The 27869-nt window shown below is 34.9% G+C and overlaps 1 protein-coding gene and 1 non-coding gene across 5 annotated transcripts in view; one reads left to right on the forward strand and one right to left on the reverse strand.

Moving 5' to 3' along the window:
- Window positions 1–11247: 11247 nt before the first annotated feature.
- LOC146148648 (uncharacterized) overlaps window positions 11248–27869 on the forward strand; it is a 113946-nt gene continuing 97324 nt past the window's right edge. For all 4 annotated transcript variants that reach the window (XM_083387615.1, XM_083387616.1, XM_083387617.1 and 1 more), the window contains exons 1-8: window positions 11248–11541; window positions 14889–15050; window positions 15171–15330; window positions 18578–18725; window positions 19180–19291; window positions 19446–19600; window positions 19903–20042; window positions 26737–26902. In XM_083387615.1, coding sequence (XP_083243741.1) covers window positions 11282–11541; window positions 14889–15050; window positions 15171–15330; window positions 18578–18725; window positions 19180–19291; window positions 19446–19600; window positions 19903–20042; window positions 26737–26902 — 1303 coding nt within the window. In that variant the 5' untranslated portion in view covers window positions 11248–11281. The remainder of the gene's footprint in view (window positions 11542–14888; window positions 15051–15170; window positions 15331–18577; window positions 18726–19179; window positions 19292–19445; window positions 19601–19902; window positions 20043–26736; window positions 26903–27869) is intronic.
- On the reverse strand, window positions 14101–14175 carry Trnaa-ggc (transfer RNA alanine (anticodon GGC)). The gene has a single exon. It is a non-coding gene; the product is annotated as a tRNA-Ala (tRNA).

The raw sequence follows: 27869 nt of genomic DNA on the forward strand, positions 1-27869 counted from the left end.
GGGCATAAATAAAGTTTGTAGGCTTCGTAAGCCCGTGGTTTTACTTTATTCAATGTTCCAAATAAATTCGGCCAAATTAGGACAGAAAACTTACTGTCCTAATGATTTACAAACCGTCAGACACAGCAGGTAGGACAATTTATCGTTTTTTGTCCGAATTCTAGGCCAGAGTCTCTACAGAAATCATACAAGTTGTGCAACTCAAATTCATGCGCGCTCAAATGTTTCCCAAATTGCCTCAATTTATAATGGGCTCTTATGGGAGCAAAATAGAAAATCGTCGTTTTTAATTTTTTTGGGGCAATTTTGTAAATTGTAACGACCCAATATGCAAACGTATATGTATAATGCAACGAATTAAGTTAAAATATGTTAGATTTGTGTGTTATATCGTATCAATTTGGTTAGATTGGCGTTCGAACGAAAAAATAGCAACTATAGGTTTAGGCATTTTAGTTAGGTAAGACGCTATTTACCCGATTACTAAGTAGGTAAATGCATATATAATTACAAGTGGGGCGTTGGTCTGTAATCCTACCACAAAAAACATTCTTTGGGTTAGGGTGGGCCAAGTATTATAATTACATAAATAATATTTGACCCACCTACACCCAAAAACTCATACCTTAACCCAAATTTTGTGCGTTAATAGCATAACTGTGGTAGGATTATAGTGTATGCCTACTCCAGTGTGCCAGGCTAATAGCTAATATGTTCAGTTTTGGTTATTTACCCGGCTAAGAAATTACTTAAATAAGTTGGAAAATTAATCATGAAAATAATGCAATCATCGGAAAATTAAAATGGCCAATTTTTTTTGTAGTTTTCCTGTGAATCGATAACAAAATATTTGAATATGTTTAAAATAAAACTTAGCACATTGTCTTACAGCAGATGTACCACTGTTTTTAACAGAATAGTAAAAATATTTAAAATCCTGCTGTTACCGGACTCCCTGCGCTAAGATTTGCAAAACATCTTTACTGCATCAAGAGGATTTTTTAAAGGAAATTATAATTTAACAAAAAATTGTTCAACATTGTTTTTAAGCTACACTGTAAACATGAAAAGTAAACTTCTTGAAAATTCATTTTTAATAAAATTGTGTGTTTATGTGAAATTATAACAAATGTTTGCAATTATTGTGATTTTGTTATTTATTTTAGTTGAAGATTAAAACTTGCCAATATAAAAACACTTACCAAAAGACTGTTAAAAAGAAAAAAACAATTTTTTTGGTTCATTTTATTATAAATTCTATTCTTTCACAAATAGTAAAAACAATGCACAAAATAAATAACAAAAACAAAATGCAACACAAACAAACTAAAAAAGGGGAAACCAAAAAATACAGAAGTGGTGTGGGATAAAATTGGTTGCAATAGACTTTGTTGACAACAAGCATAGCTGGCACCTGGCAAGGTAAACCCACAATATATAACTTCAGCGTGGTGTGGGAGAAATTAACATTGCACTCAGACCTCAGTTGATAAATTGTTTCCTAGTGATAGGGTCTATTTGTTCCATTACTTGATGCTTGCTTTGGCCACACCCTTTGTAATTTAGGAGTGTTATGCTGTGCAAATTCCACTTTGAAGCAAGCTTATGCCAATAACTAAATAAGTCTTGTTAGACAGCAAAATATGCTGCAAAGGTTGACTAGAAACAGAAGACACTGTGCGATTAACCTTTAGAGATATGTCGTCCATAAATTCAGTTTTCAAAATTGCTTCATTTTTAGAGAAATTTCATATAAAAAATATTGTTGCTATCACACTATTATGAAGTTGTAAATCCATTGATTTTTTAATCCCGCTGTATTGACGACAAGTATTGAGGACGACAAATCATGATCCTGACACAAGTATTGAGGACGACAAATCATGATCCTGACACGACACGCTAATATCGACTATATTTCGGCCATTTTTAGGCAAATTATATTTATTTTGATCTAAAATGTTTAGCTTGACTAGTATTAATTATTGCCAGTCATCCAAATGTTTTTAATTGGTTAAAATCGTTAATAAATTGCGATTTTTTGCTTTTCCTCCATAAGCGTCTATTGTCATTTGGGAAACAAGATGGCGTCCATGTCGCCATAACTAAGAGCGAGTTAGCTGCGCAACTTGTGATTTCTGTAGTTCTATGAACCTTGTTCTAGGCCAGGGATGTCCAACATTTTATTATAGTGGGCCGCATTGACACTTGAAATAATTTAATGGGCCGCAGAACCTATTAAGTTTCAAGATTAAGTATTGGCCTTTAAAGTTATAACGGGCCTTCAGAGGTATATGTATATTTTTTTACCCATACTATACTATTAGTGCGCCCCTAAAAGCTGACTGGTACATTTTAATTAGGCTAATATTGAACGTTTAAATTACTACTTGGGAGTAAAAATGACTAGCAGGCCGCATAAAAATTTCAGGCGGGCCGCAGGTTGGACATCCCTGTTCTAGGCCATCTGGCAACCCTGTTTAACGCAGTAGTAAACATCACGCCACTTTTTAGGCATTGTGACGTAACACGAACAGTTAGTTATAAACAACAAAAAAGTTTAACGCATTTGGGAAGAATGTTAAATACAACTGTTAAAGAAACTAATTTGTAACAGACATAAATGATACTAAATTCTTAAATAAATCTAGTTTTTTTGTAATGGTCTATGGCCCATCTTAAATGTTTCCATGGCCCACTGGTTGAGAACCGCTGCCCTAAACTATACTTTACGTCAAGTTTAACTACAGAGAAACAATTTTTTTCGCGCATTGCCCGAACTTTTCATCCGTTTTACTTAATTTTAGTCAGCCGAAAGGCGGTAAGCATCAAGTCCCAAGGCGATAAGCATTAAGTTAGGCTATAAACGCCGTTATTTCGAGCAATGTTTGAATCTCTTTAAGTCCCTTATGCTTCACTTCTCCTTTTAATTGTGGTTTTGCCCATTTAAAACAAAATAACGCTATATTTTCGTGCGACGCGCTAATAGACTACATTTTAGCTGCCTATTTGAGTACGAGTTTGCTCGAGAAGAACAAGTGTTATAGGATTAATTCCATTACGACGTAACTTTGTGACATCACTCTAAGTTTAGTCTAACCAAAGAGATCTCTTTGGTCTAACTATTTGCATGTCCTCAACCCAAACAACAATCCTGGATCTTTCCCTGTTTTCGTAGTGGCCTTCAGTAGATCTGAAAAGAGTAGTTTGGTCCTCGAAAAAAAAGTTTGCCGACTACTGATATACAGAACCTTGCCGTGAGTAACGCTATTTTAGTGGGTATTTTAAAGTGCTCCGAAGATAACACATATATTTTAGGGGGACCCTAAAGCCCACAGTCATTTTAAAAAGCTTTAGTCCCAGTCAAGAAAAATAACTTAAGTCCAAGTTAAGTATTTTTAAATAAATAAAACGGTCTAGTCATAAAGTAATAACTCAATCAAAAAAACAAAACAAATAAGAACGCAACATATAGCAATTTATAGGCCACATTGTTTAATGTGAAAAAACTAAAATCAATATCCCATTTTAACAACAGAAATAGTAATTAAAACAATTCATTTTAACCCAAGTCATTTGTCCAAAAGTCATTGACTTAGTCTTTAAACGTCGTTACCAACACCGGCCAGTAAACAAGTGATCATTATGAAAAGTGCAAATTAATAAATATGTAACATAATGATTACAATAATCTAGCAAAAATATTAAATTTCACTAAATACTGAGACAGCGATTTGCAAAAAAAGCTTTTTAGCTACAGGTTTTAAACATTTATTTATAACGGTATAGCGTATTGTTACAACACTACACTGATCTTTACTTGTTGTCAAATCTCTATACTTAAACCTGCGAATTGTTGATTTATCCTCCTAAAAACATTTTCAATTGTCTACAGAACTAATGTCCCAAAACCTATAATCAGCCAAAAAAGCTACTATTGTAGATACAGTGGATTCCTTTTAAATTGCGCGAGTAGATTGCCTCTTCAGGCATCAAGAAAAAAACATACGAAAAAGGCAAAACGTAACAAACGTGAAAACCTCGTTTTCCAACTGTGCAGTCAGAAAGGTTAATAAACCCGCTCTTGAAACAGATTACGTCTCTCGACCTGTATAAGTTTGTATATTGTAGATCAGGATTTTTTAGACAGGGGGTCAACCTGCTTTGTTTTCGATAGGTTTATAGTAAATAACGTAAGTGCACAATGCTTTGCAATTTATTGTTCTGTTAGTTATCACGTTGGAGGAGCCGCATTTTGTTAGTTCTATCCAATTCATAAAATATGATTGTCGTATTCGTACAACAAAGTTGAACTTTTAACAAACATTGTTTCGTGATCTTAATACTTAACCGCCTGGACGCGGACCGCATCATTTGAGTAGCACTGGTGGACTAATATCGACTGTGGACTGTTTATTGATGTATAGCAGACTTTGCCTCGAGCAATGCGAAAATTGTTATAATTGCGCAGCGGTTAAGTGACTGTTACTACTATGATATTTTGTATCACGCTTCCTTTTTGTGTAACACTTGATCTGACAGAATTTTTTAGGAAACTTTGCATTTGGCGATTGTTAAGCATTTTTTCTGTTACTAAACCCATTTAAGCGATATATCTGTTAACCAAGTAACACTTCACTATCAGATTTAAAACGTTTCGTTTTTGTTACAATCTTTTAAATGAGACGGAAGCTATATTTGAAGTTGAATATTTGAGTGAAATTACGTAGTGTTCATGTTTAGTCTTAAGATAAGTAACATACTTAATGATAAAGAAGAAAAGGCAGCAGCAGTTAGCATATTACAAAGCAACAATTTAGTTTTTGTTGGTTTAACTTTTACAGTTAAAGCAAGCGTAATAGCGGTACGTTAGTAAATCTAGGTGAAAAACGAAAACTCATAGCAAAAGAAGTTTTTTGGTGATCCGTCACAAAAAGGTGCTAGAAACTCAAAAGGTGTACCCAAAAATATCGACGTACCGTACGTCTTAATGTCGTCATCCATATTCGTTATAAGCCACAAAATTCAAAATGCTTTTAAACGCTCGAGGTTGGTCTCACATTAACGAGTATACTGAGTATAACAAAATGTATAATGGACCAAACAATAAAACGAATTGATTACTTTATTCAGGCATCATTACCAAAAAATGTATTATTGGCGTTAATTTTGCAATTTAGCTCAGGCACCTAGGGTAGGTTTGCCATACGTCAGAATTTTCTGACATGCCAGGGAATTTAGTGTTGAAATCTGCGTCAGAAAGAAATTGCAAAATCTGCTTATATGTTCGGGATTTAACCGTACTGTATGAAATATATATCGCCAATACATTCACAATATCGTAAAGACGTAAACAATAATTATAACTACTAAAATTAGTTCAAAATTTTGTTCTTTTTAGTAAATGGCTTTATTCAGAGAAAGTAACTTGTGCGTACAATGCTATTCTTTGTTACGTCACATATGACCAGGTTTAACACCTTTTAATTATTTTGTTTTCGCTTTAGAAAGGGTTTTTGTGTATTGTGTCGTATTTTATACAGTTTTAGTTAGAAACGTTTATCCAGTAGTATGGGAGCATGTTTATTTATTTTTATACTACAAGTTGAATAATAGCAAAACCGAAACAAGCAAGATGATATATTTTTTTTATCAAACATGAAACTGCAGATAAAACCAATTGGATCTACGGCTTCGGCTACTGTTGAAAAGTAAACATACTTGCTTTGTGTAAGAGGTGCCCGAAACTAATTATTTGGCAAAGCACACACAAATTTCACAGCTGACGAGAGTACTTAGGCTTTTAAGACAGTTTAGAACCACAATGACTTTTTATTACTGAATTGTACGTCATCTTTGCTGAAGAAACATTTACCGATTCTGAATAGCCAAGCCTCCTCATCCGCGAAAAGTTTTGCCTACTTTACAATGGAAATGATTTTTTTTTCGCGCTTTGCGCAAATTAAACTTGTTTTTGTAGTTTGTCTTGGCGTGTTTTGTTAAAATCGGATTAGCCCAATTGCGCCGTGTATCTCATCACACCCTCAAATTAAATTTGTGTCAACTATACAAAGCCATTTTTTGCTCTACGAGCAAAACGCGAGTGTTTTTCGTATTTTTAAGATAAAAAATACGTAACATTTTGTAACTTTATGACATAACTTGTCAACTCCCTTGATTTTGAGTCGGTCAATGCAACCGTAGTAAATTTGTCAGGAGTTTCGTGTTTTAAAATATGGAAACCTAAGTCCTAGTGACCACATTGTAAGCCAGCGTTTCACTGGTGCGCCATGGAAGGCTGCTTGGTGCGCCGCGAGCGAAAGGAAAAAATGTCGAAATCATTCGAAAAATAATCGGAATAAGACTTAACGGGCAAAAATACGTTTTTATTCTCAAAGGCTGGAAGTCCCTTTAAAGATATGCAACTATAAAACCCATATAATATAAAAATGCAAGCAATTTAAGAGAAATATCGGTACACCTCAAAAATGTCGCGCTCCCTTCGCTCGCAAGGTGCGCCGCCACGTTTTCATACGTTTCTGGGTGCGCCCTAAGTAAAAAAGGTTAAGAAACACTGTTGTAAGCTAAAAGCCGCAAGCGCAAAATATAGTCTGGCAACTTATAATACAATGCATGAGGCCACTATGACATTAAATGTTGTAATTAAACTGAATTTTAATAATCATTTAGACTTGGTAAGATTTTCTAAAATTCTTGTAGTTGACTTGCTCTCATAATGACTTTACTTGGGCAACAAAATTTACGTAATATAGTATTTTTTGTGAAATCTTGTGGTTCATTTAGTTTAAGATTTAGACCTTTTTACTTTGTCCTATAAAATGTAATAGAAAGATTCTTGCTTTTGAGTCCATTGTATAATGACCGTTAGTAAAAACAGGTATAAAAGCATAACAATATTTCTTGAATAGTGTTTTCAGGTAATAGCCTATGTCTCGGTATTTTATTAGTACACTACAGGGCAGTGTTTCTTTACCTATATTTCGCGGCCCAAAATTGTGTCGCTGTTTGAACTGGTTTGGTCGCCGATTGCATTAGTTCAGATTGGTTCAAAGGTACTAATATACGGAGACATGGCTAAAAAAAGTCGAACTTATTGATGCTAATGTCTTGTGATTGTTCGAACAAAAAAGTTCAGTGAAGATAATTGGGTCGCCTTCGTTCTTAACTTACGCTTCGCTTCGTATTTGGGTCGCCGCTTAAAATGGTTAAGTAACACTGTCTGCACCATGCACAACGGTTGAAGAGCACTCATCTAGCATTAGTTTCTAGTATATTCCGGCTCTCCGCTTAACTCTTACAGTATACATATTTCCATTTTGCCCTCCGGGCAATATTAGTTTATAACCGTTTATCTCGGTCAGGGGTGGCTAAACTTGTTATGCTGAGGACTGCTGCCATCATAAAATTGTATTTGTGTTCTATTTGAAGTATGTTTTTATCTACGTAAATGCAAAACTCTTTACCTTTTTAGGATTTAAGCAAACTTGTAGTCTATTTAGCACAAAAGCGCTGTGGGTATAGTTAAATGCACTCTATTTCTAAATTGGAATTTAACTTATAAAAAAATAAAATAAAATATACACAATGTAGCGTTTTCTATTTATTATAACACGAATTCTTGTCTTAAATTTGCACCTAGAGAAATCACATAATAATCGCCATTCATAGGACTAGAAAAAAGTGCAGTGTTTTATTTTTATTTTGCTTCTTGATTAAGGTTACAATTTTGCATATGCGAGTGTAAGTGTTGTGTTGAGTCGAAATCAATTTTGGTATGTTCTGCTTCTTAACCACACGAGTTAAGTTTAGACTTTTCAAATCTTTTCATTGCATTACTATAAAAAATTAATCGATAAAATTCGCGCTTCGTTTTGTTTGTTTTTTTGGTTATTCAAAAAAAACATTCTAGAATCTAAATATTTTTTTAGATTGTTCTATATGAAAAATGTAGATATTTCGCGTGTGTATGAAGTACGAAATGGAATCGTTTTGTGTTCCGTTCTGTGTGAACTTTTAGTTGGTTTCTTTGCAGCAATTAGTTGCGGGATCAATACTATTATACTGAAAAATATGCAAACTTTTTTGTGTGCCCAACGAGTCTCGTCTCCTTTTATTTGAAAGATTACCAATTTAAACCAAATTAACGTATTTTTTACGCTTCATGCGAGCGCTTTGCCGCCATCTTCTTAAGTGTAATTGGACCCGTTTTTAGTTGCACATTTGCATACAAGTTCAATCAATAACAGTAGTTTCATGACGTCACTTTTCACGTAACCTGGTAAAGTTATCTTTAAAGCATTTGTTGCACGATGTTTCTTGATTTTGTTTGCGTTTATGTAAGGAGTCCAGGGGCAGGCGCGGATCTAGGATTTCAGTTTGGGGAGGGCCATGAATTTTTTTCAGATATGACATCACAATTTTTTCAGATATGACGTCACAAAAGTATACCATTGCGTGACGTCATAATTCAGGTGAAAATAACATCGGCTGGCCGAATAAACTAACTCCTGCAAAATAACGCGAAAAATAGACCTTTTGAAAGGACGAAAAAGTAATAAGGTTAGCCTCTACAGTGGGCCGGTTTCCTAGTTTGACCCGGTATGAAGAATATCGCTGAAAGACGCTACCATGTCTATTGTTTACACAGAGTCCACACGTCGTCCCCCCCTACTACTATTAAAAAGTGTAAGAAAACAACTTTGAGGAAAACGCGATAAATTTGATAGTTAATTTATTTTAGTGTTTGTTAACCATTTGAGGCACACCTGGCGAGCGAAGCGAGCGCGATTGTTTTAGTATACCGGTATTTCTTGTTTTTGTTACATTTAAAAAAAATGGTTAAAAAATATTTGTCGATTATGTTTGAATACGTTTTCCGTTTTTCCGCGACGCACTTGGCAGCTTTCCACGGCGCAACAGTAAAGAAGCGCTGATCTAGTTCAAAAAGAGCATCAAAACGTAAACACACTGGATGCATAAAGATGATTAGCGCGAAGCGCGAAAATTTTTCGCATTTACACACATAAAATAGTCAAAACGTATTTAAAATGGACTCGTGTCTAATTTGTCAAAGAGGCGGCGGCCGGATGAAGTATATTGGCAGGCTGTTGTGATACAGATGTGCATTAACAACAAAAAAGCTTTTAATTGTACTTGGATTTAAGTTAGTTATTATATAGTCGAGGTCAGCGTACGGTCACGCGTACGGTCACAAAAAAATTGTAAAGGTTACCAAGAGTACCGTTTATAAACGTTTCTCTCTTTTTCTTTTCTTTATTTAGGCCAGTATTTCGTTTATGACGTAACACGAGACATACAGTCCGAAGAGTTTGTTAACAAAACACTGATATTAATAAATATTGTGCGTGTTATTTTGCTATTACCGTTATTACTGTGTTGATTATTACCGTTTTGTTATATTACAATTCTGTTATTACTGCGGCTGGGCTTGCTTTATTTACCGTTTTTATATTGAAATAATTTTGACGCTCTTTGGTGCTTGTATTTTCTGCAAATGGCTCTTCCATTGAATACATTTGCCCACCCCTGATATAGTCGCTTTACCATTAAAATAAAAAGAGTTCAACACAACGGGGACACACAATTAGACCTACAAAACAACAATATATTAAGCAGAATAATCCACAATAACATAGTATTAAAATCAACTACATCAACGGTTCCCAAACTTTTCTAAAAGTTTTGCCTGGTGGACCCTTTGCAATTATTTTAATTGTTTGCGGTCCGATAAAAAATTTAGTTGACCCATGTTTCTTGTATAGTACGCCCTTGTGGGCCCTCTGAAAGTGCTTTATGGCCCCAGATGGTCCGCGGACCCCAGTTTGGGAACCGCTGAACTACATGATAAAGACAAATACCCAGTAATATTCACGACAGCATGAGATCTAAAATCGTCCGAATAAGACCTAAACCTGTAAAAATAACACCTAAACTGTAAATAAAGTGGGCTACAACGATTGTGTCAAAATTAGCCTAGACATACTATAAAAATTGTCTAGATTCGCGCAATGCGCAAATAAATTACATTTACGTCAGTAAAAAAACAAAAATACACTATAGGGGTGAGTGACATGGCTCGTGGCTCATCTCAGCAAAATTGGGTTATAATTTCCTAAATAACATCCAAACTCGTTTGATGGGGCATGTGATAACTAGTCCGAAGTTAAAACAAATCCTGCCTCGACGAACTCGAAAATGGCACATTCTTTTACAAGTTAAAGTTGGTAAACAATTATTATTTTAAATGGCCGAAATAGATTCGATGTTATGTTGAATTATAAGAGGAAACATTTGCATTTACATATATAACGCATATTACGACGACCTTCTTGCTGAGTAGTATCGCGGATAGACACCAAAAACTGGAGCCGTGGGTTGACAAAAAACAATTAATCACTTGACTAAACTAATTGCTAACATATGTATACTGTAATCGAAAAATTAAATTGGTGGATAGGGTGGCACCTAGTTCCTTCAGGGATTTTCTTGCTCATAATCACTTTACTTCTTAATCTTAGTAAAATTTGGCTCAGTTACTAACAAAAAAACTATTTTTGCCAACTTTAACGACGTAACTGACATAAATTTTGGTCCTTTCAGCAAACCTTGTCTTGCTTTTCAGTATGTTTCAGGTCGCTTTATACTTTATACCACGATCGAAGTTTTTTGTTGTCCAATTAGATAACCCGTTTTTTTTCATTTTAGGGCTTCTTTTCGCTTTATCGCTTCATTACGTCACTATATTCCTTGTTTTTTAACGACCTCTAATTATGAAACTCGAAATAACCTAGTTTCACCCTATGTTTGTCACAACACGTGTACGGCAATAAAAACATTTTTTCGAGTCTGACCTCAACGGCTTGAGTAAACATAAAACATAGGTTGAAATGTTTCTATTTAGGTAATTAAGTATATTTGACAATAAAAGTTTTTATGTGTGTAATTTAGTGGTTATTGGAATTTAGTTAAAAGCATTAAACCAATAACGAGATGAACCAGTAGCGTAGCCAGCCGAAAATTATTTTGGAGGGTGCAAAAAGTTGAAACTTTTTTGTTTAGCTTTTGCCATTGTATTAACTGTCGTAACGAACACAAATAACAATGCTAGCAAAATGTTCCTATCAGATGAACGGCAGATTTATTATCGCACAATAAGTTGTTTCTCTTATATTATATCTAATCAATTTATTCTGTTTTCAGTTTTATTTTTCAACGTTTTGCAATATTACTGACATTACAAATGTTACCAAAAAAGGAATGCAGTAGGAAAAAAATAGTCGTGTTTCTTTTTTGCATTTTCATGTCCTATGAAAACGTTTTATTGACGACGGCCAATCATTCTGTGGATAATCCAGTTTGTGATCGAGGTGTAATAAAAAATGTAATATTTCTGGTAGACTCCACTTTCAACAACATAACTCCACAATTACGAACATTAGTAACGTGGGTGATTAAAACTGCCCAGGACACACGTAGGATACCAAGCGTTTCTTTCATTACGTAAGCTGTAGCGATTTTTTTTTTTTAATAATGCCCTACTCTAGCTCTTGCTATTCGTTTGGCCGAAGTCTTTTGTAAAGATTAATGCATTTTCACAAGAACATTTCTATATACAGTACTTTACATTGTGAATATTATTGTCGACTAGAATGCGGCTGTAAGTCTTCGTGAACCTTTAATACAGGTAATACAGGGGTCGGGAACCTATGGCTCGCGAGCCATATATGGCTCTTTTTATGACGCCATATAGATCTTTGGATGAAAGAATTTTGCTTGCAGATAAATATTAACTTTTATTTCTTAGCATGATTTAAATAAAACTCCACGCGGCCATGGCCGCTTTCCTAACTTTATTTTTTTTTAATTTTTTGGCGACTCCTATTTGTATTTTTGGGACTGTTATCTCGTTTGATTAAATCTCTTTATATCCAAAAGGCCCTGCATGCTCTTCCGGCGTCTCCGTAACGAAAGTTGTGCAAACTTGGTTAATTGATTTTTTCGTGCTTAGATGTTCTGTCTTTTAAACGAGAACACAATAAAGGGCCCTGTTCAAATTGCTATTTTTTTCAACCTATAACTAGATGTAAAAAAATATTACTCTCATGGAATACAACCAAGAATATTTGGCTTTTTATGGCTCCCTTAGCTAAAAAGGTTCCCGACCCCTGCTTCAATATGTCGCGCACGGGCGCACGGCTTTGTCAACATTTCCGTTCGTCGTTAAAACAAATTGATGATATCGATCGGGCAACGGCCGACAAAAAACTTTATGAAAGTCGTCGATTAAAAATAACGCCCGTTTGATAAAGCAATCAAAGGGCTAAACAAATAAGCATGGTTCGGTAACGTTTTTGAAAGGCGGACAAAACTAACAAATGTTAAAGCGGGTTAGGTTATTTTTATTAAAAATACACTCGATGATAAATATAATGTCAAAAAAAATGATAATATAATGTCATGGACATCGTTTTTTGTTAAATGTAGAATAAACAATGTAACAATAGAGTGAATGTAGAAACTGCGAATGTTGTCGTAATCTCAACCATTCCTACTAGCACATAATATTAGTTACTAGAAAGAGCCAGTTCTTATAACATTTGCCACCTTGATAATTTTTTTATTCTTTGGCACTTAGGCGAAAATTTCATGGACAAATTGCAACAGTTTTTTATTTCTAGTGACCCTATTTAAAACGATTTGTGGGAAAAACCCAAAACAAGTGGTTTGTGCTATTTTGCGTTTATATATCAACCAAAAAAATTCAAGTTTATCTGGCTTGCGGTAAAGCAGTCATTTCGGATTAAAAATGGCTGCCAGGGTCATTCCTTGCGAATTCACCAGGCCATATAAGTAACCCGCGATTTTACATTTTTAAAATTGTTATTAAATTGCATAAAATAATTTCGTATGAGGAAATATAACTTTTTTTTAACGGTCGCATTTGCGCTCATTAAAGCGTACTTGAAAACGCAGATTTTAATGCCATGTCAGTTTCTTGCATTTTCTCTGTAATGTGACTTTATGACTTCAAACAAGGTTATGGTTTATTTAGTTGTACGAGTTGTTTATTATCTAAGCGGGTCAATAATTTAATTAGCTTTGACTGAAAAACATTATTTTGATTTTGCCGCAAACTGTCTTGTTTAAAACATATACTTGCACTGCTATATATATGATTTAAGCCTATATGGTTTAATTTACACTGCATATATGAATTAGCCAAGCGTTTTTATGTGTTTGAATTATGTAGTAATTAATTACTACATCTCAAGGGGATATATAAACTGAATATATTTAGAATTGCTGGCTACCTCAATAATATTCTTAAGGTTTTGAGGTAATTACACAGAAAAACTGTAAAGCAATATTAGCTACAGGACAATTATTTATAACATTTAAGGTATTACGACCAAAGACAATAAAACCAAAATCTCAATAAAATATGACGGATAAAACCTAAACTTGTCAGAATAAAACGAAAACCTGTTAGATACAAGGCAGATTAGGTCTTCTTTAAATTTAAGCCCTTTTTAAAGTTGACGGCTAGTCTAATTTTGGCCTCAATCCGAAGTTGGTTGTGTTGTGATATTGTTATTGGAATTTTGGTCGTAGTGCTGGAGTGTAATGAGAGACTGAGTTTTTTTTTAAATCAGGTGAAATTGTTCAGGGACTTTTTGAAATATACCACTGTCAAGGTTTCACACAACTGTACTTTATTAGATTAAAGCAAGCACCGTACAATTAATTGCAGTCACAAAATAAAGACGCTAGAGCAAAGAGTATAAGACGATAAAATGTAGTCAGACCCACATTTCCACAAAAGACGTTTGTCAATACGTATAAACCGGCGCAAAGGCATGCCTTGTGGCCTAAATCTGATAGAGGTCTGGCGTAGCAGTAGTCAGAGTAAATGGCTGCATGCTATGCAATAATGTGCCATGAAACCCAAATCACGATTTAGGTTTATTCGCATTAATTATTTTGTACACCGAAAAGCCATTGCAGACTCACCGAATCTGTCGATCAATGATGCAAGCAGAGCAGACTAGAAAAACAACTAGCCTGCAGTGAGGTTCGAACTCACGACCTCCGGTCAAGCCGGGACCGTCGCTCTACCAACTGAGCTATGCAGGCTCAGAAGGGAACGAGTCGAGAAACAACCATACGCCAATGCTTGCTCAATCTGTTAGTACAAGCAGCTTCATAACGAAGGGGATCGCCAGTATCATATCATAATACAATGAAACATATGTACACACATGTATGTGTGCTTACAACTGAGATCTAGCCCTTCTGAAGCTGCTTTTTGACCAACGATAACGGCTTACGTATTATTAGTACACCGAAAAGCCATTGCAGACTCACCGAATCTGTCGATCAATGATGCAAGCAGAGCAGACTAGAAAAACAACTAGCCTGCAGTGAGGTTCGAACTCACGACCTCCGGTCAAGCCGGACTCTTATCAGCTTGTAAACACCATGGTTTTACCGTTTTTTTAAGGTTTCAACATTTTGTTATGTCTATTTCAGTTCCTCTTTAAAGCCCTACCCTCTAAGTCTAACATTTATATTGTGTTTCATATTGGCCCTCTCTATCACGAGTCACATGGCCTGGCGAATTGACATGAAATGACCCTGGCGGTCATTTTGAAATCCAAAATGGCGGCATTTCCCAGACACGTTAAACTAAAACTTTTTTCGGTTGATATGTAGACCTCAAATGACACAAATTAGTTGAGAAACACTTGTTTCGTTTTTTTTTCGATTTGTCCTTTTTAGCCTTGTAATAGGGTTACTATACATTGTAATTAATACTATACATTGTTATTAAAATTGCCTTTTTACAGGTTTGACAAAAGGCCGGAAGTCTTATTTGACTTTAGTGTGACGGTGGATGAACAACCTACTTTTGACTTGAAAATTTCAAATCATGCCAGGACACCACCCCTTTTCATGGGCCGCGCGTTGCGTTTTTTGAAGCGTCGTATTATAAACTCCACAACATACAGGTTTGTAATATCGCGTGTTTCTTAGATTTTTTTGGTTTATGTAAAACATATTATATTAGATTTTGGTTTATTGCGATTATATTAGATTTTGGTTTATGTCACACTCATCCACCCCTACAGAAATAACTCATCAGCAGCAATAGTCATAGTGATTGTCGGAAAGCGATTCATTCACACGGGCAGAGACACTGCTCTCCTACTGAGGCAACATGGAATTAAAATGGTTGCTGTTGGACACGGATCTTTTGTAGAAGACCAACTTGACACTTTAACTTCAAGTGTAAGATTTAACTTAAAATATATGCTATATAGAAAAGTATTTTCTGTTTTTGCTTGGCTTTAAAAAAAAGATAAAAAAGCTAATTGTGTAAGTTTAACAATTCTCGTTCCGAAGGTTTGAGGCCTTATTTTAACAACTTTGGGTATTGCTCCAAGTATTTACGTTTTTGTCTAGTAGGCCCTGTAGGGGTTCTCAAACTTGTTTTACCTGTGTACCCTTCTGGTTATTTTGCATGTATAACGTACACCAGGGGTCAGCAACCTTTTGTACTCAGTGTTCCAGTTTATGAATACTGTCAAAATATAAACAACTCGCGTGCCAAACATTTTTCTTTATTTAGTATTGCACTGGCAACCAGGACTACAGTTTCTGCCTTATCAGTTTCAAAATTTTGTCGTGCGAATGCGCACACGTCGGATTCGAGTCCCGAGTCCGACTCCGCAGCCCTGTGATCTGACATCTAATTTACGCATCTTTTTTTGGAATATACTTCAATATTTTTCAATCGATACCTAGAAATGTTAGCTTTAAGTATCGCTTTTAGTTGGTTTCTCAGTGTCACAAAAAAAACGTGCTTGCTTTTAATGTAGAACAGTGGTTCTCAACCTTTTTAGCATACGGACCGGTAAAATTTCAAAACAAATTTTGCAAATAACGAAAACTTCAATGTAATGAACAATTTGCTGCTGTCGTTTTGAAATCATACGTGTCATACGTGGTTCTATTGAAGTTTTTCACGTACAACTGGTCTTAAAGTTTAAGACTTAAAACGAGTTGTAGCCTACTTTTAAACAGTTTGGCACAACACTTGCAGCATTGCGACGTACAATAAAGTCCAAAGTAGCTAAATTTGATGGACCTTCAGCCTTCAACATCTTGCATTTTGCAATTGGGAAAGTTGACGCGAACCGGCGGTTGAGAGCAACTGATGTAGAATGACCTGCATTAACGCAGTGAAGGTCACGCCAGTTTGGGGGCATTGTGACGTAGTACGAACGGTTAGTCGTAAACAACAAGTTTAACGCACACAAAAAATAGTGTTAAATACATCAGAGACACTATAATTCGTGGCACGAACCGGAAATTAACATCTTGCATTTTGCAATTGGGAAAGTTGACGCGAACCGGCGGTTGAGAACCACTGATGTAGAATGACCTGCATTAACGCAGTGAAGGTCACGCCACTTTGGGGGCATTGTGACGTAGTACGAACGGTTAGTCGTAAACAACAAATTTACCGCACACAAAAAATAGTATTAAATACATCAGTTAAGACACTATAATTCGTGACACGAACTGGAAATGTGTTCAACCATTTAGTTAGCGCTAGTGTAAGTAATGTAACACTAATGTTAATGACGTGGTAGTGATGAAATGGTTGTACTTTCGTAAGATAATATAACATGAGAGTTGAATTAATTGGCGTGGCCTGAAAATCATCTCACGTGCCACAAGTGGCACGCGTGCCAGGGGTTGCCGACCCCTGGCGTCCACCGTAAAGCAGACCTGGGGAAAATACGGCAAACGGGTCCAGACCGTCAAGCAAGTTAATCCGGTCAGCGGCTTACTTCGTATAAAACTTATTTCTTGTCTTGACTATTTTTTGTTATTTGACGACGTATCTGTGACGCTTTTGCATCATCCTTATTAACACAAAATGGTAATGAAAACGTATACGTTTTGTTACTTTTTTAGACAAATGTCTCTATCTACGTAGAATGGTAACCTATATAGAAAATAAGTTGGGCAAACTTACTATAAATAAAAAACATTTTAGGAGGATAACGAACCCATTCTAATATATTATAACGTCATTATACAAAGTTTTGTGGCCCCATTCTAATATATTATAACGTCAGTTTTTTCGGCATAATTTGTTTATTTTTTTTACTGGAAATTTTGTTAATTTGAAAAACTAGTTCTTTTGTGTTTTGTGCGAAAACCACCGTCTTAGTAGTATGACCATCATATCTTATGTAGCGCATTTCCAACTATGGGAATGTCCAATACCTATATCCGATATTTTAGACGAAACTATCCATTCTATATTAAATAACACCATTCATATAATCTCAAACCGGAGAAATGGATTTCAAGGTTAATGGGCCGAAATCTGTTTCAGCGGTAATAGGAAAAATATCCAGGCTAACCATATACTATTGTTTGATTACTATACCTTTTAAGGTTGAATCGCTGTGTAGGATATTCATATCGGAGTACCGATATTCCCACTTGACATAGGATATCGGCTCCGATCTGATATTATCATACATATAACGCTGTTTTTGAACTTTTTGTGTACATATAACGAACTTTTTTTTTTTGTGTGTTTTTGTGCAGCCATCCGCGCTAATAGGCCCACAACCTATTGTATTTTAAGAAACATGTAAATGATTTTTCTGTGCTTAATAAGGGATCCAGCAATGAGACTAAAGTTAGAATAATATCACGTTAAAATAATGCATATAGTTCGAAATAAGACCAAAATGTACTACTAGCTAATCGTCGGAATAAGTTCTAAACAACACTTTACCTAATATGGTGTCCTACCAATTAAAAACACGCAGTTGTTTAAGTAAATAACCAATGTTTCTAGATTTTGCAAATACCAAATTTTGACATTGGTTTGGTTTTTGTGCGTATATATAACTTACGAATAATTGGGCCTATTATAGTCAGGGTAATCTAGTATACAGTCGATGGAGACCTACCTTGTTTGGTAGGGTATAGTACCTATTTAGCATATGAGTGCCACGAGGTACAAAACACTTACAAAATGGAGAACATAGTAAAAGGCAAACAACCTCTGTTATATCGTATTTACGTTATTAAATTGTGTGAAATTTTTATTCACGTCCCCTATACACCCTCAAATGGCAAACAGACTTATAATGCCGCATTGTAACTACCGGTACTGAAACTCAACGACCACAAGGAATCGCGCCGTAGCACACACGTAAAACACAGTTATGCGAAGAATACAAAATACGCAATTAAATAAAGTTTGGTAGCCAACCAACTAATGAGACCAAGCAGGGTTGGGATTTTGCACTCCCCCACTCCCCCGCTCGCCCAATGCAAGTGCAATTAGCTCCGGGCGAGTTCTTTTTAGCATTCCCATTACGTACATAAAATTCCCGACGTCCCACATGTGTACGTTTTTTCCGATATCAGTTGTTTATATCTTTGTTATAACTTTGTTATCTGCTTATGAAAAACTAATATCACCATCTACTTAATGTTACAGGAAAATGTTGTAATGATAAAAAAATCGAAAGATTTTTTTCCCAAAATCAAACTCGTTTTGGAAAGTTTACTTTGCATCAGCTTGATTGAGGAAAATTCTAATTATCCTAAGACGAATGTTAAGAAGTCAATAACACCAACGTTGGAAGGTAGATTTTTTGAGACAGGCATATTAGGGTAAAAAAGTTGATATGGGTCAAATAGTGTTTAGAATAGTCACCAAACGATTTCAGTGTTCGGATTAAGTATTAACATTTGACATTTTAAGCGCCTACTTTTTGTGCAGACAATATAGTACACTATATATTTTTACATGTAAGCAAAAATTTAACTTTTTCGCTCAGGGTTTTTAGATATTCTACGTATTTTTCATAGAAGCCATTTTAATATGAATAACGTTTATCACCCCTCGAGGAATCAAGTAGATACACGTGATTCCATGTTATTATGCAATTCTTAAAAAAATCGTACTCCAGGTCAAACCACCTGAACACGTAAATTTGGCAATCTTTGTTAGACAACGCCAAAATAATCTGTACAGTATATATTATTTTGATTACCCTTTCTTACCTTTTTCTGTAACCTCCCATTCTAACATTGCAGCAAAGCGACATAATACATCAAGTGTCACACTAACTTGGTTTGTAAACTACAAGGAAAACTACAATCACTTTGAAGTTGTTGCTGTATCGGCTTTAGGCAGACACAAAATAAGGTTCCTATTCATTAACATTTTTATCTGATTTTATTTTGCATTTTTAAGGTAGGCCTATTTGTTTGTAAGTCACAATTTTTTGGGATTCCTAAAAAAAGTTATATTATGCTTGCCAATTTTACATTTAATAATTTTAACATACTTTGTTTTATAGTGTATCATCCCAACCTTCCCAGCGTATTGGAGATAATTCGACAAATGTACACATAATTACTTTAGATAAGCTTTACCCTTGTTCTCGCTATCTTGTCATCTTGAAATTTGGAAAACATCACGTACAAACAGAAGTTCCACAATGCAAATTGGAAGGTAAATAAATACTGTGCCGTTCTGATGAAGGCGGTTATAGGGAAACCAATCCTAAATTGTAAAATGGACCGAAAATACACAGGCTTTGGAGCTGTGGCACAGTCACGCAACAATTTCTATATCCAACCGAAAAGTTGTCATCTTCTGATAAACATATAATTCGAAATAGTTGCAATATCCGAATTTCCAAGAAGTTTCAGCAAATTACTAAACCTCTGCGTGTTACTAAAGTTTAAACGAAGAACTTGCCATTTGTGGGAAATAAGAATTACATAAATACCCTTCATATATGTTATTACCAGGTCCATCTATTTCTCTAGTTGAACGATATCTTATTTTATCTGCCGATGACGGTGTATATTCCCTTTCTCTTCAATCTCTATTTTTACGTGGAAACGGTACGATTGATGATGACCTAAATAGACTTACGGCAGTCCCAAAGGTATTTATGTTAAAAACGGAATAATTACGTTTCTAAAAATCAAGGTAGGATTTTGAATAAAAGAAAAAAAATTGCTAACTTCAAATAAGGAACACCAACTTTCAGAGATTTCACTCAAATTTTAGATCTTCCGATTTTAGGCTAATCAATGCTTCCGCATTTTTTGTGTTTTCAACTTAATTTAACAAGAAATCTATAGCCTAAAAACGAATATATATCGTTTGCTTCTGATGGTAAAACATTATTTAGGAATCGTAATTCCATTTATTGAAAGGTCATTCAAAAATGCACCAAACAAAAGCCTTAGATCCTAAAACTGGTAGTAATCTTCGAGGTGGGCATTGCCTACTACAATTTCTATAGGGTATGTCCGATATAGGTTATTGCATGGTGTTTTAAATATTTTTCCGAATTTCGTTCCGCGCAAACACCGTTTGTTTGAAAATTGCAAATTTTGTACCGACTTTAATATGCTGCACAAAATTTTTCGCCAAATTGTGTAAAACGGAACGACTTTTTTTGTTATTTTTTGTCGCTAATCAAGATCAAAATATTTTGTTCCATTCTCTGAACGAGCAACAATTGTTCCGACAAAAATATTTAAAAATGGGTGGCAATAAAGAGCTAATTTTAGGTCAAATTTTTTTTTTGCTTTTGATGTCATTTAATGTCGGCAAATTGTACATACGGCTTAACTAGTGCCACCGTAACTGTTTATGATATTTTTCAAAAAATATTCTTTATATTTTATTAATTTTAAATTTAGCTGTTTTAAAAATTTCTTTCACATGAAACATTTTTATCATAGTTTATCTTTCATGCATTTGTCAGCCAATATTGTTCTATCAAACAAATTTATTCCGGGAACAAAAATAAAACCCTTTTGGTTTCCTCCTGAGAAAACACAGTGAGTGTTTCACAAAAAACTAATGTTATCCATGTTTAAGTTTTTCACATTAGTTACTAAACAATGACATGTGAAAAAGTAAACCACAACTTGAACTAACAGCAAGCAACCGAACACAAAATAACGCTTAATATATGACTGAGGAAATCGTTCTCGATTAAGGCATATGGGATGGTCCTGAACTTGAACAATATTATCTTTTTTATGTCGATCTTGTCATGAGTTTGCAGTGCAATTCACTATTCAATTCTCCAATTAACAGTCAGTAAATTACCAATTGTTATTTAGATTCTAACTACATATTGTAACGTGTTTGAGCAGTATACTTCACCAGAACCATTTATAGGAAATCATGTAAGATGAATAAATACGAAGCGAAAAACAACCATTTGAAATAAACTCAAAATATACAGAAAACAACATAAAAACATACATTAACTAGATGTTTAGGCCTGATATTGGTATGCTGGTTGGAGCAAGATGCACAACAGGTGCTAACAGAGAGGCGTAGACTGCCTCAAGATTTCGCATTTAAATTTGCGGCGGTAAATACACCCTATTGACACTTGATTATTAGGCGAAGCTTATCGCGAAGTTATTGGTCGCCCGAAAAAAAGCTAACGCCGCATTGAAAGCAAGCATTATAAATGATTCCCCGATATTCTGCTTTGAACATCTCTACTCGCAATGCTTCCCTCAATAGGAAACCAAAAAAGAATATAGGAAAACCAAAAAAGAATAACGGCAAAAACAAGATATGTCCCGAAAATGAATTTTCGGCCCATATAATAACGGCAAAAACAAGATATGTCCCGAAAATAAATTTTCGGCCCATATAATAATTTGCAATGTTTTTTATTAAAAAAGGTTGTTTCGAGGTTACCTTTTGACAGAAAACGAATTTAAATGCCAACTACATTTTTTAACGTTTTTAAGCAGTATGTTTAAATAGCCAACAACAATTTTCAAAGCAAAGCAAAGCAAAGCAAAGCGGCGGAGCAACTGTTCGTAATGGCCGCCCTAGTTATCGTTTCAGACATTAAGTCGAGCAGAGCAACTAAAGCCTAAAACTTAAAATGTCTATTTATTGCCATAGAAAGTACGTGAAAACATTATTTTTTGGCGAAACTAACGCGAGCAAAAACACAAACAAGTTTGTCTACAGCCAATAATATCAACAAAGCAAATACAAAAACACGGCAGTACAATCATTAACAAAATATGTTTATTTTTTTGTAAATGTAGATACAACGATAAAAAAAAAATAAAAAAAATTTGCTAAAGTTATCATTATGGATGGCCGATACTTGACTTTTTTTCCGAATCGCTACAAATAAAGTAATTACTATGCTCAATTAAAAGCAGCAAAATAACGAAATTAAGATTTAGAAATGATTATTTTTTTCATGGCAAAACGCTTTGACATTTATAAAGTTTGGCTACCTTCAGTTGTTAACCTACAGCAACAAAAAGGGCAGTACATAAATTAAACATATACATTTGTTGCTGCTCGAATCCACATTAATTAATCTGCCCGCGCCCCCGACTTTACGCAGCGTGTCAATAACAGCAAACAAACAAAAACGTCCAAAAACACGAAAATAAATAACAGACGTTCGCTACCCGACATAGGAAATTGAAAAAATACAAACACCAAACGAAAAAATACAGCTTTTCGAAACATCTTTCCAAATCAGGGATAAACAAGTATATGATGTAAAAATCAAGTTTCGACTCATTTGTATTTTTTACCAATTGACACTTGTGTTGTGAGAGGCTTGAGCGCGCAGGCACAACCAAGCGAAAAATGTCCGCTTTGCGACGTTCGGCGAAAAATCGAATTGCCGCCGAAGCGCAAAAGGAAAACGAAAAATGTTTTCACCAAACATCTGATATTTTAGGTCTCTAACTGATGTGCGAGTTTTATGTTACCAGCTTGAAAAACACTTGCGTTAAGTGCGCGCATCGTAAACGTTACTGTGCGAAAAATGGCAGCTTTGCGAATGCGCGAGTTTTTGTACTAATTGGGATTGATTATTATTTCATTTAATTGTGTTTGTTTTTTTCTTGTTCGGTCTATATTATAACAAGTTTTTTTTCTTTTACAAAACCGGCTATAAAAGCAAAGTTGTAACACAGCAGTTTGACCTGGAGCGTCACAGTGTCCTCGAAGTGGTGTGATTTTGGTATGTCGCAATGCTTTGAGCAAAAAGTGCCGTGCGTCAGTCCAGCTTTTTTCTCGTGATTTCGGCGAGCGCCCGCCTGCCTCGTTTCGGCGAGCCTTGACCGAAAAATCACACGAGCAAAAATGCAGCAGCAACGCAATAGGATACTGTTTTTCAAGCGAGCTTGCTTACCGCCAATAATATCGATGCAAAAATTTAAAAAAAACACGGCAATACGAACATTAACAAAATATTGCTTTTTTTACTTTTAAATGAGCAAAACGTTACGGCAAAAACACAACATTGCCAACAAAATCAGCGCATTTTCATAACCTTTTGAAGCTGTTTTTATGGTAACGCCCGATAATGTGTTTTTTGCCTGCCTTACTTACTGATATGAAGAAATCGTTCAAATCGAAAAACCGATACCTATACTACTGTTTTTTGGGTATATATTTTTTTTACATTTTTTTAACTAGTGCCGAGATTTTGTGAAAAGAATTAGACATTTGAAGACATTTTTTTTTGAATTGTAGGTTTGGAAAGTTGCAGCCGCCTTTTCCCTCGCTCGCTCGCCCAAAAACCTTTAATACTAAAGCTGCTTTTTTCCTAAAACCATTGCGAGATATTCGCTTCTCTCTCGGCCCACTGTGACTAACAAGCGCTCAGGTCAGACCTTTGCTTTCAGTGCTGCTGGTTTCTATTCAACAACTAACTTTGCCCGTTGCTCAATTACTTGCGCATTCCGCCTTCAACCTAGCAACGCTCTCTAACCACCCCACGCGGTCGCCTTGTTTCTTTTAACATATGACGACGTAGTACTGAACTTTCTATGCAGCGGTCAAACCTTCGCCATCGACAAACATAAAACACCCCTTTTGTGTTACTTTAAAGTGCGCCCGTCTTTCTCTTGATGCCGAGAGTCGTCGAAAAAACTTTCGCACCTTAACACTCAATTTTGGCTGGCTGCTCTCTCTTTTAGCAAGCCTGTCGGCATCCGTCGCACTTAACTGTTCAACTTCTACTTTACCTGCAATAGTGACAATTGAAGCAGAGTTAGTAGGTAAGACACTTTTATTAGTCACACCACTGCACGGCTGATGCCAATATCACCTTAGGCGCAATACAGCCAAACAAGTGAAAAAACATTTCATCAAGTTGAGAACAAAAACATTTCATTAAAACAAAAGAAAAACGCATCGAATGTGTTCAAAGAAATGGAAATAAAATGGATCAAAAAGTCAAGTTGAAACGCATTTTTTTCGATAACTTTATAAGCAAAAACAAACAATCTTATGTAATGCCATCGACATTATTTAAACAACGAAAGTTTTTTTATTTAAACAACGAAGTTGTTCATTAATATTAAAAAAAAACAATAATAACTAGACCACATTTATGCGTTTTGATAAACAGTTTTCGTGTATTAGCAAATATATTAAACTCATTTTTTTCTATTTCGATTGTGAAATACTATAACAGTCAAAAACGGTCAGAAATGAAATAACGTTATTCTCTTACAATGCAAACCATTTAGATATAATAAAGCACACAAACAGCGTCAAAGTTGTTTAATTACCAGATCTTTCACAGTTATCGGAAATAGGACGTTTAATAAACGTTTACAAACAAACAAATTTTAATAAATTAGTAAAAAATAGTGTATTATTGTGCAGTTTTTTTTCTGTGCGTATAGCTTTCTAATTTATTAAAATTTGTTTTTTTGTAAACGTTATTTTGTAAACGTTTTTTTTCTGTGCGTATAGCTTTCTAAAATATGTAATCTTTGTAAATGGCCGTATTTGTCTAAATAGAGTTATCAGGTGGCACTATATAAAGACAAATTGTATTAAAATCGTAAAAGCTTTCGCACAACCATGCTTCATCAGGTCAAAGTATAAATCTTTGCAATTTGTATTTAAATGCCACATGATTACCCTATTTAAAATATACAAAGCGACGATAAAGAAAAAAATGGGCATTAGCTTAAAGGCTTTCAACATTAAGATAAATAACACGCATTTTTGAGCTGTATATTGTAGGAACATCACAATATATTGTAAGGCGTACGAAAACGAGTGTTTTGGCCTGTTGTTCAGTTGCAAATGTAACACTGCAGTAGAGTAGCATAAAAAATAGGTATTTTATGCAATTCAACAGCTGGTATAAAGGTACGTGATATAATGCCCTAATTTCTAAGCAAAAAGGTCTACGACAATTAGGGCATCCAATGGCAGAAAAGTCTAGACTTTCAGACCTTGAGGTCTCGGCAATGCACTAATTTGGACCTTTAGGTAAACTCCCGGCGTAGATAAATTGAAAATATTCGCTGAACATTCACAAAAGATTACACAAATAAAGATTAAACTAAGTACAAAACTTAGTTAACCGAAAATCAGTTTGTCTATATGTTACAGAAAGATAAATATATTTCGCTATAAAGCATCATCAGTATCTTAATTCGAATGATCTGCCTTACATTTATTTTCAATAAATTTGTGAAATTTTAGTTGCGAAATTAATTTAGTTCAAAAAAATTCCAAACTTCCCGTTACCTCATTTTATAGAAAAGTGCCATTTAATACATTTATTAGACAATTTAAAAAATAAAACTTTTTATAAAGCATTTTTTTAAAGAAACCAAAGTAGCCTGCCGTATCTAATTCAGTTTCTCATCATACGATATTGCAAAATTAAAATGTATAGCTCTACAATACAGTACGTGGTATGTAGTAGACACGGCAAAATGTTTAGATTTATTTACGCGGCTCCGTCACAGGAGCATCTGTGCGGTAATTTGGCCAAAACGCGAAAGAGGTCACAAATGATGCACTGTTGACATTTCTACTCGCAGCACCTTCCTTTTCGCATACCATTATTCTAACTCATTAACCGATCACCTATAAGTTTACTCTCAAATCGTTAAACCACAAATTAACCTATACTTAACTAGTAGACTATTGTCCTACTAGAACCCATAACCACTCAATAAAACCAACTAGTCTAATCTACTTACTCGCATACACATATACTCTCCTACCCGCATACTCTTATACTCGTATACTCTTCTACTCACATAACCAACTCATCTACAAGCATACTTTCCCACTCAGCAAGATATTAACCCGCCTACTCGTCTCGTCTGATACCAAACGAAAAACTACTTGTTCACTGCAAATAGACATTAAAAATAGAAAAACAGTCCTTTAGCGCCTCCTATTAAAGATGAAACTCGGAACATTTTTTTTTCGGCAACATTTTTAAAAGATTTTTAAAAATATCTTTGGAATGATAAAAAACGTTCCATGATTTGAAAACCGTTACAGACCATACCGTAGGGAATTTTTATAGGCTAGATAACGTGTCAAACTGAACCAGAACTGTATTTTTTATGCACATTTTAGATAACATACAAATTATCTGAAGTTCGTTAATTTGATTTGAAATAAAATATTATGTGGCCTAATTACATATTACAGTTAAATAACATATAGCCTACTTGTGTCAGTCAGTTAATTCACAGACTCAGCTTTTAAATTTTGCACAACTCGGAGATGAACTATATTAAATAATTGACGCAACGTATGTTTATTTAATAAAAAAATAACACCTATTTTTCTAGAAAATATTTGCAGTAATAGGTGGAGTGGTTAACGCAGTGCCTCGTATGCATATCTCGAAAGCACATGGCACTTTGAAAAACTCTATAATTTGGATAGAGCGGAAAACACGTCATATTAAAATGACATTCTTGTCACATAATAAAGAAAATATTACGCTTGTAACTGGTAAGTTAATTAACATAAGGTAGCCACCTAGAAATATAATTTATAACATTTTGTCTAATTGTGTACTGTAGAGTGTAGACTTTTTAAACTTTTTCTGGGAACGAATTACAAACAAGTGTTTCTAATTACAAACAAGTGTAATCTGCCCTGGGAAACGAGGGGTCATTTTAGATTTTTAAAATAGTCGCCAGGGCATTTTATGTTAATTCCCTGGGCAATGTAATCCATGGTTTCAGATTAGAAAGTCTTTTTGAGAAAATAAGTGCTTTTCATTTACTTTCTAAATCCGGAGATATGGCCTTTAAACAAGGTCACTGTTCTGCTTATTAGGGCGTAACCGGAAAATTAAAGTTTGATGTCTTGTCATTTTTCTGACGTTTTCTTGTAATCTGAATTCCGTTAAGGTTCAAATAAGGTGTGAACAAATCACAAGGCGTGTAAAATTACAGTGCAATTTTTTTTATTGTACTCTAGTTGTTCATTATCTAATGTTTTAGCATAGTTTCTAATAGTCGTAAAACCGTCTAAATCGGAATAAGTCCTAAATCCATCGAAGTAAGATGTAAATAGTCAGAATCAAGCCTATACAACCTTTTACCTATCCCCAAACCCCACCCCTAAAGTATATCACTAACTCCCATAAAAAGTTTAACCCTAACCCAATTTCTAACCCTTACCATTCTACCCCCACTAACCCCAAACAAGGGCAAACAATACGGAGCAAAAACAGAGGTGCCCTAACGGCGCCGGTCAACTAGGCTGCCCAAACGTCGACACTAAAACGATCGATGCCAGACCGACGGCCCTCGATCGGTTCATGCGCCCTCCCTACAGTTTAAGCCGTTATTTCGGCAATTTAGGCCTTATTTTGATCAATTTAGAACTTATTCCGACAGGTTTTAGGTCTTGTACAGACGATTTAGATATTCATCTGTCGTGGATATTACTGCAAATTTGGCCTGATTAG

Source organism: Ascidiella aspersa, chromosome 4 (genome assembly GCF_963924565.1).
Source record: "Ascidiella aspersa chromosome 4, kaAscAspe10.2, whole genome shotgun sequence".
Taxonomy (NCBI): Eukaryota; Metazoa; Chordata; class Ascidiacea; order Phlebobranchia; family Ascidiidae; genus Ascidiella; species Ascidiella aspersa.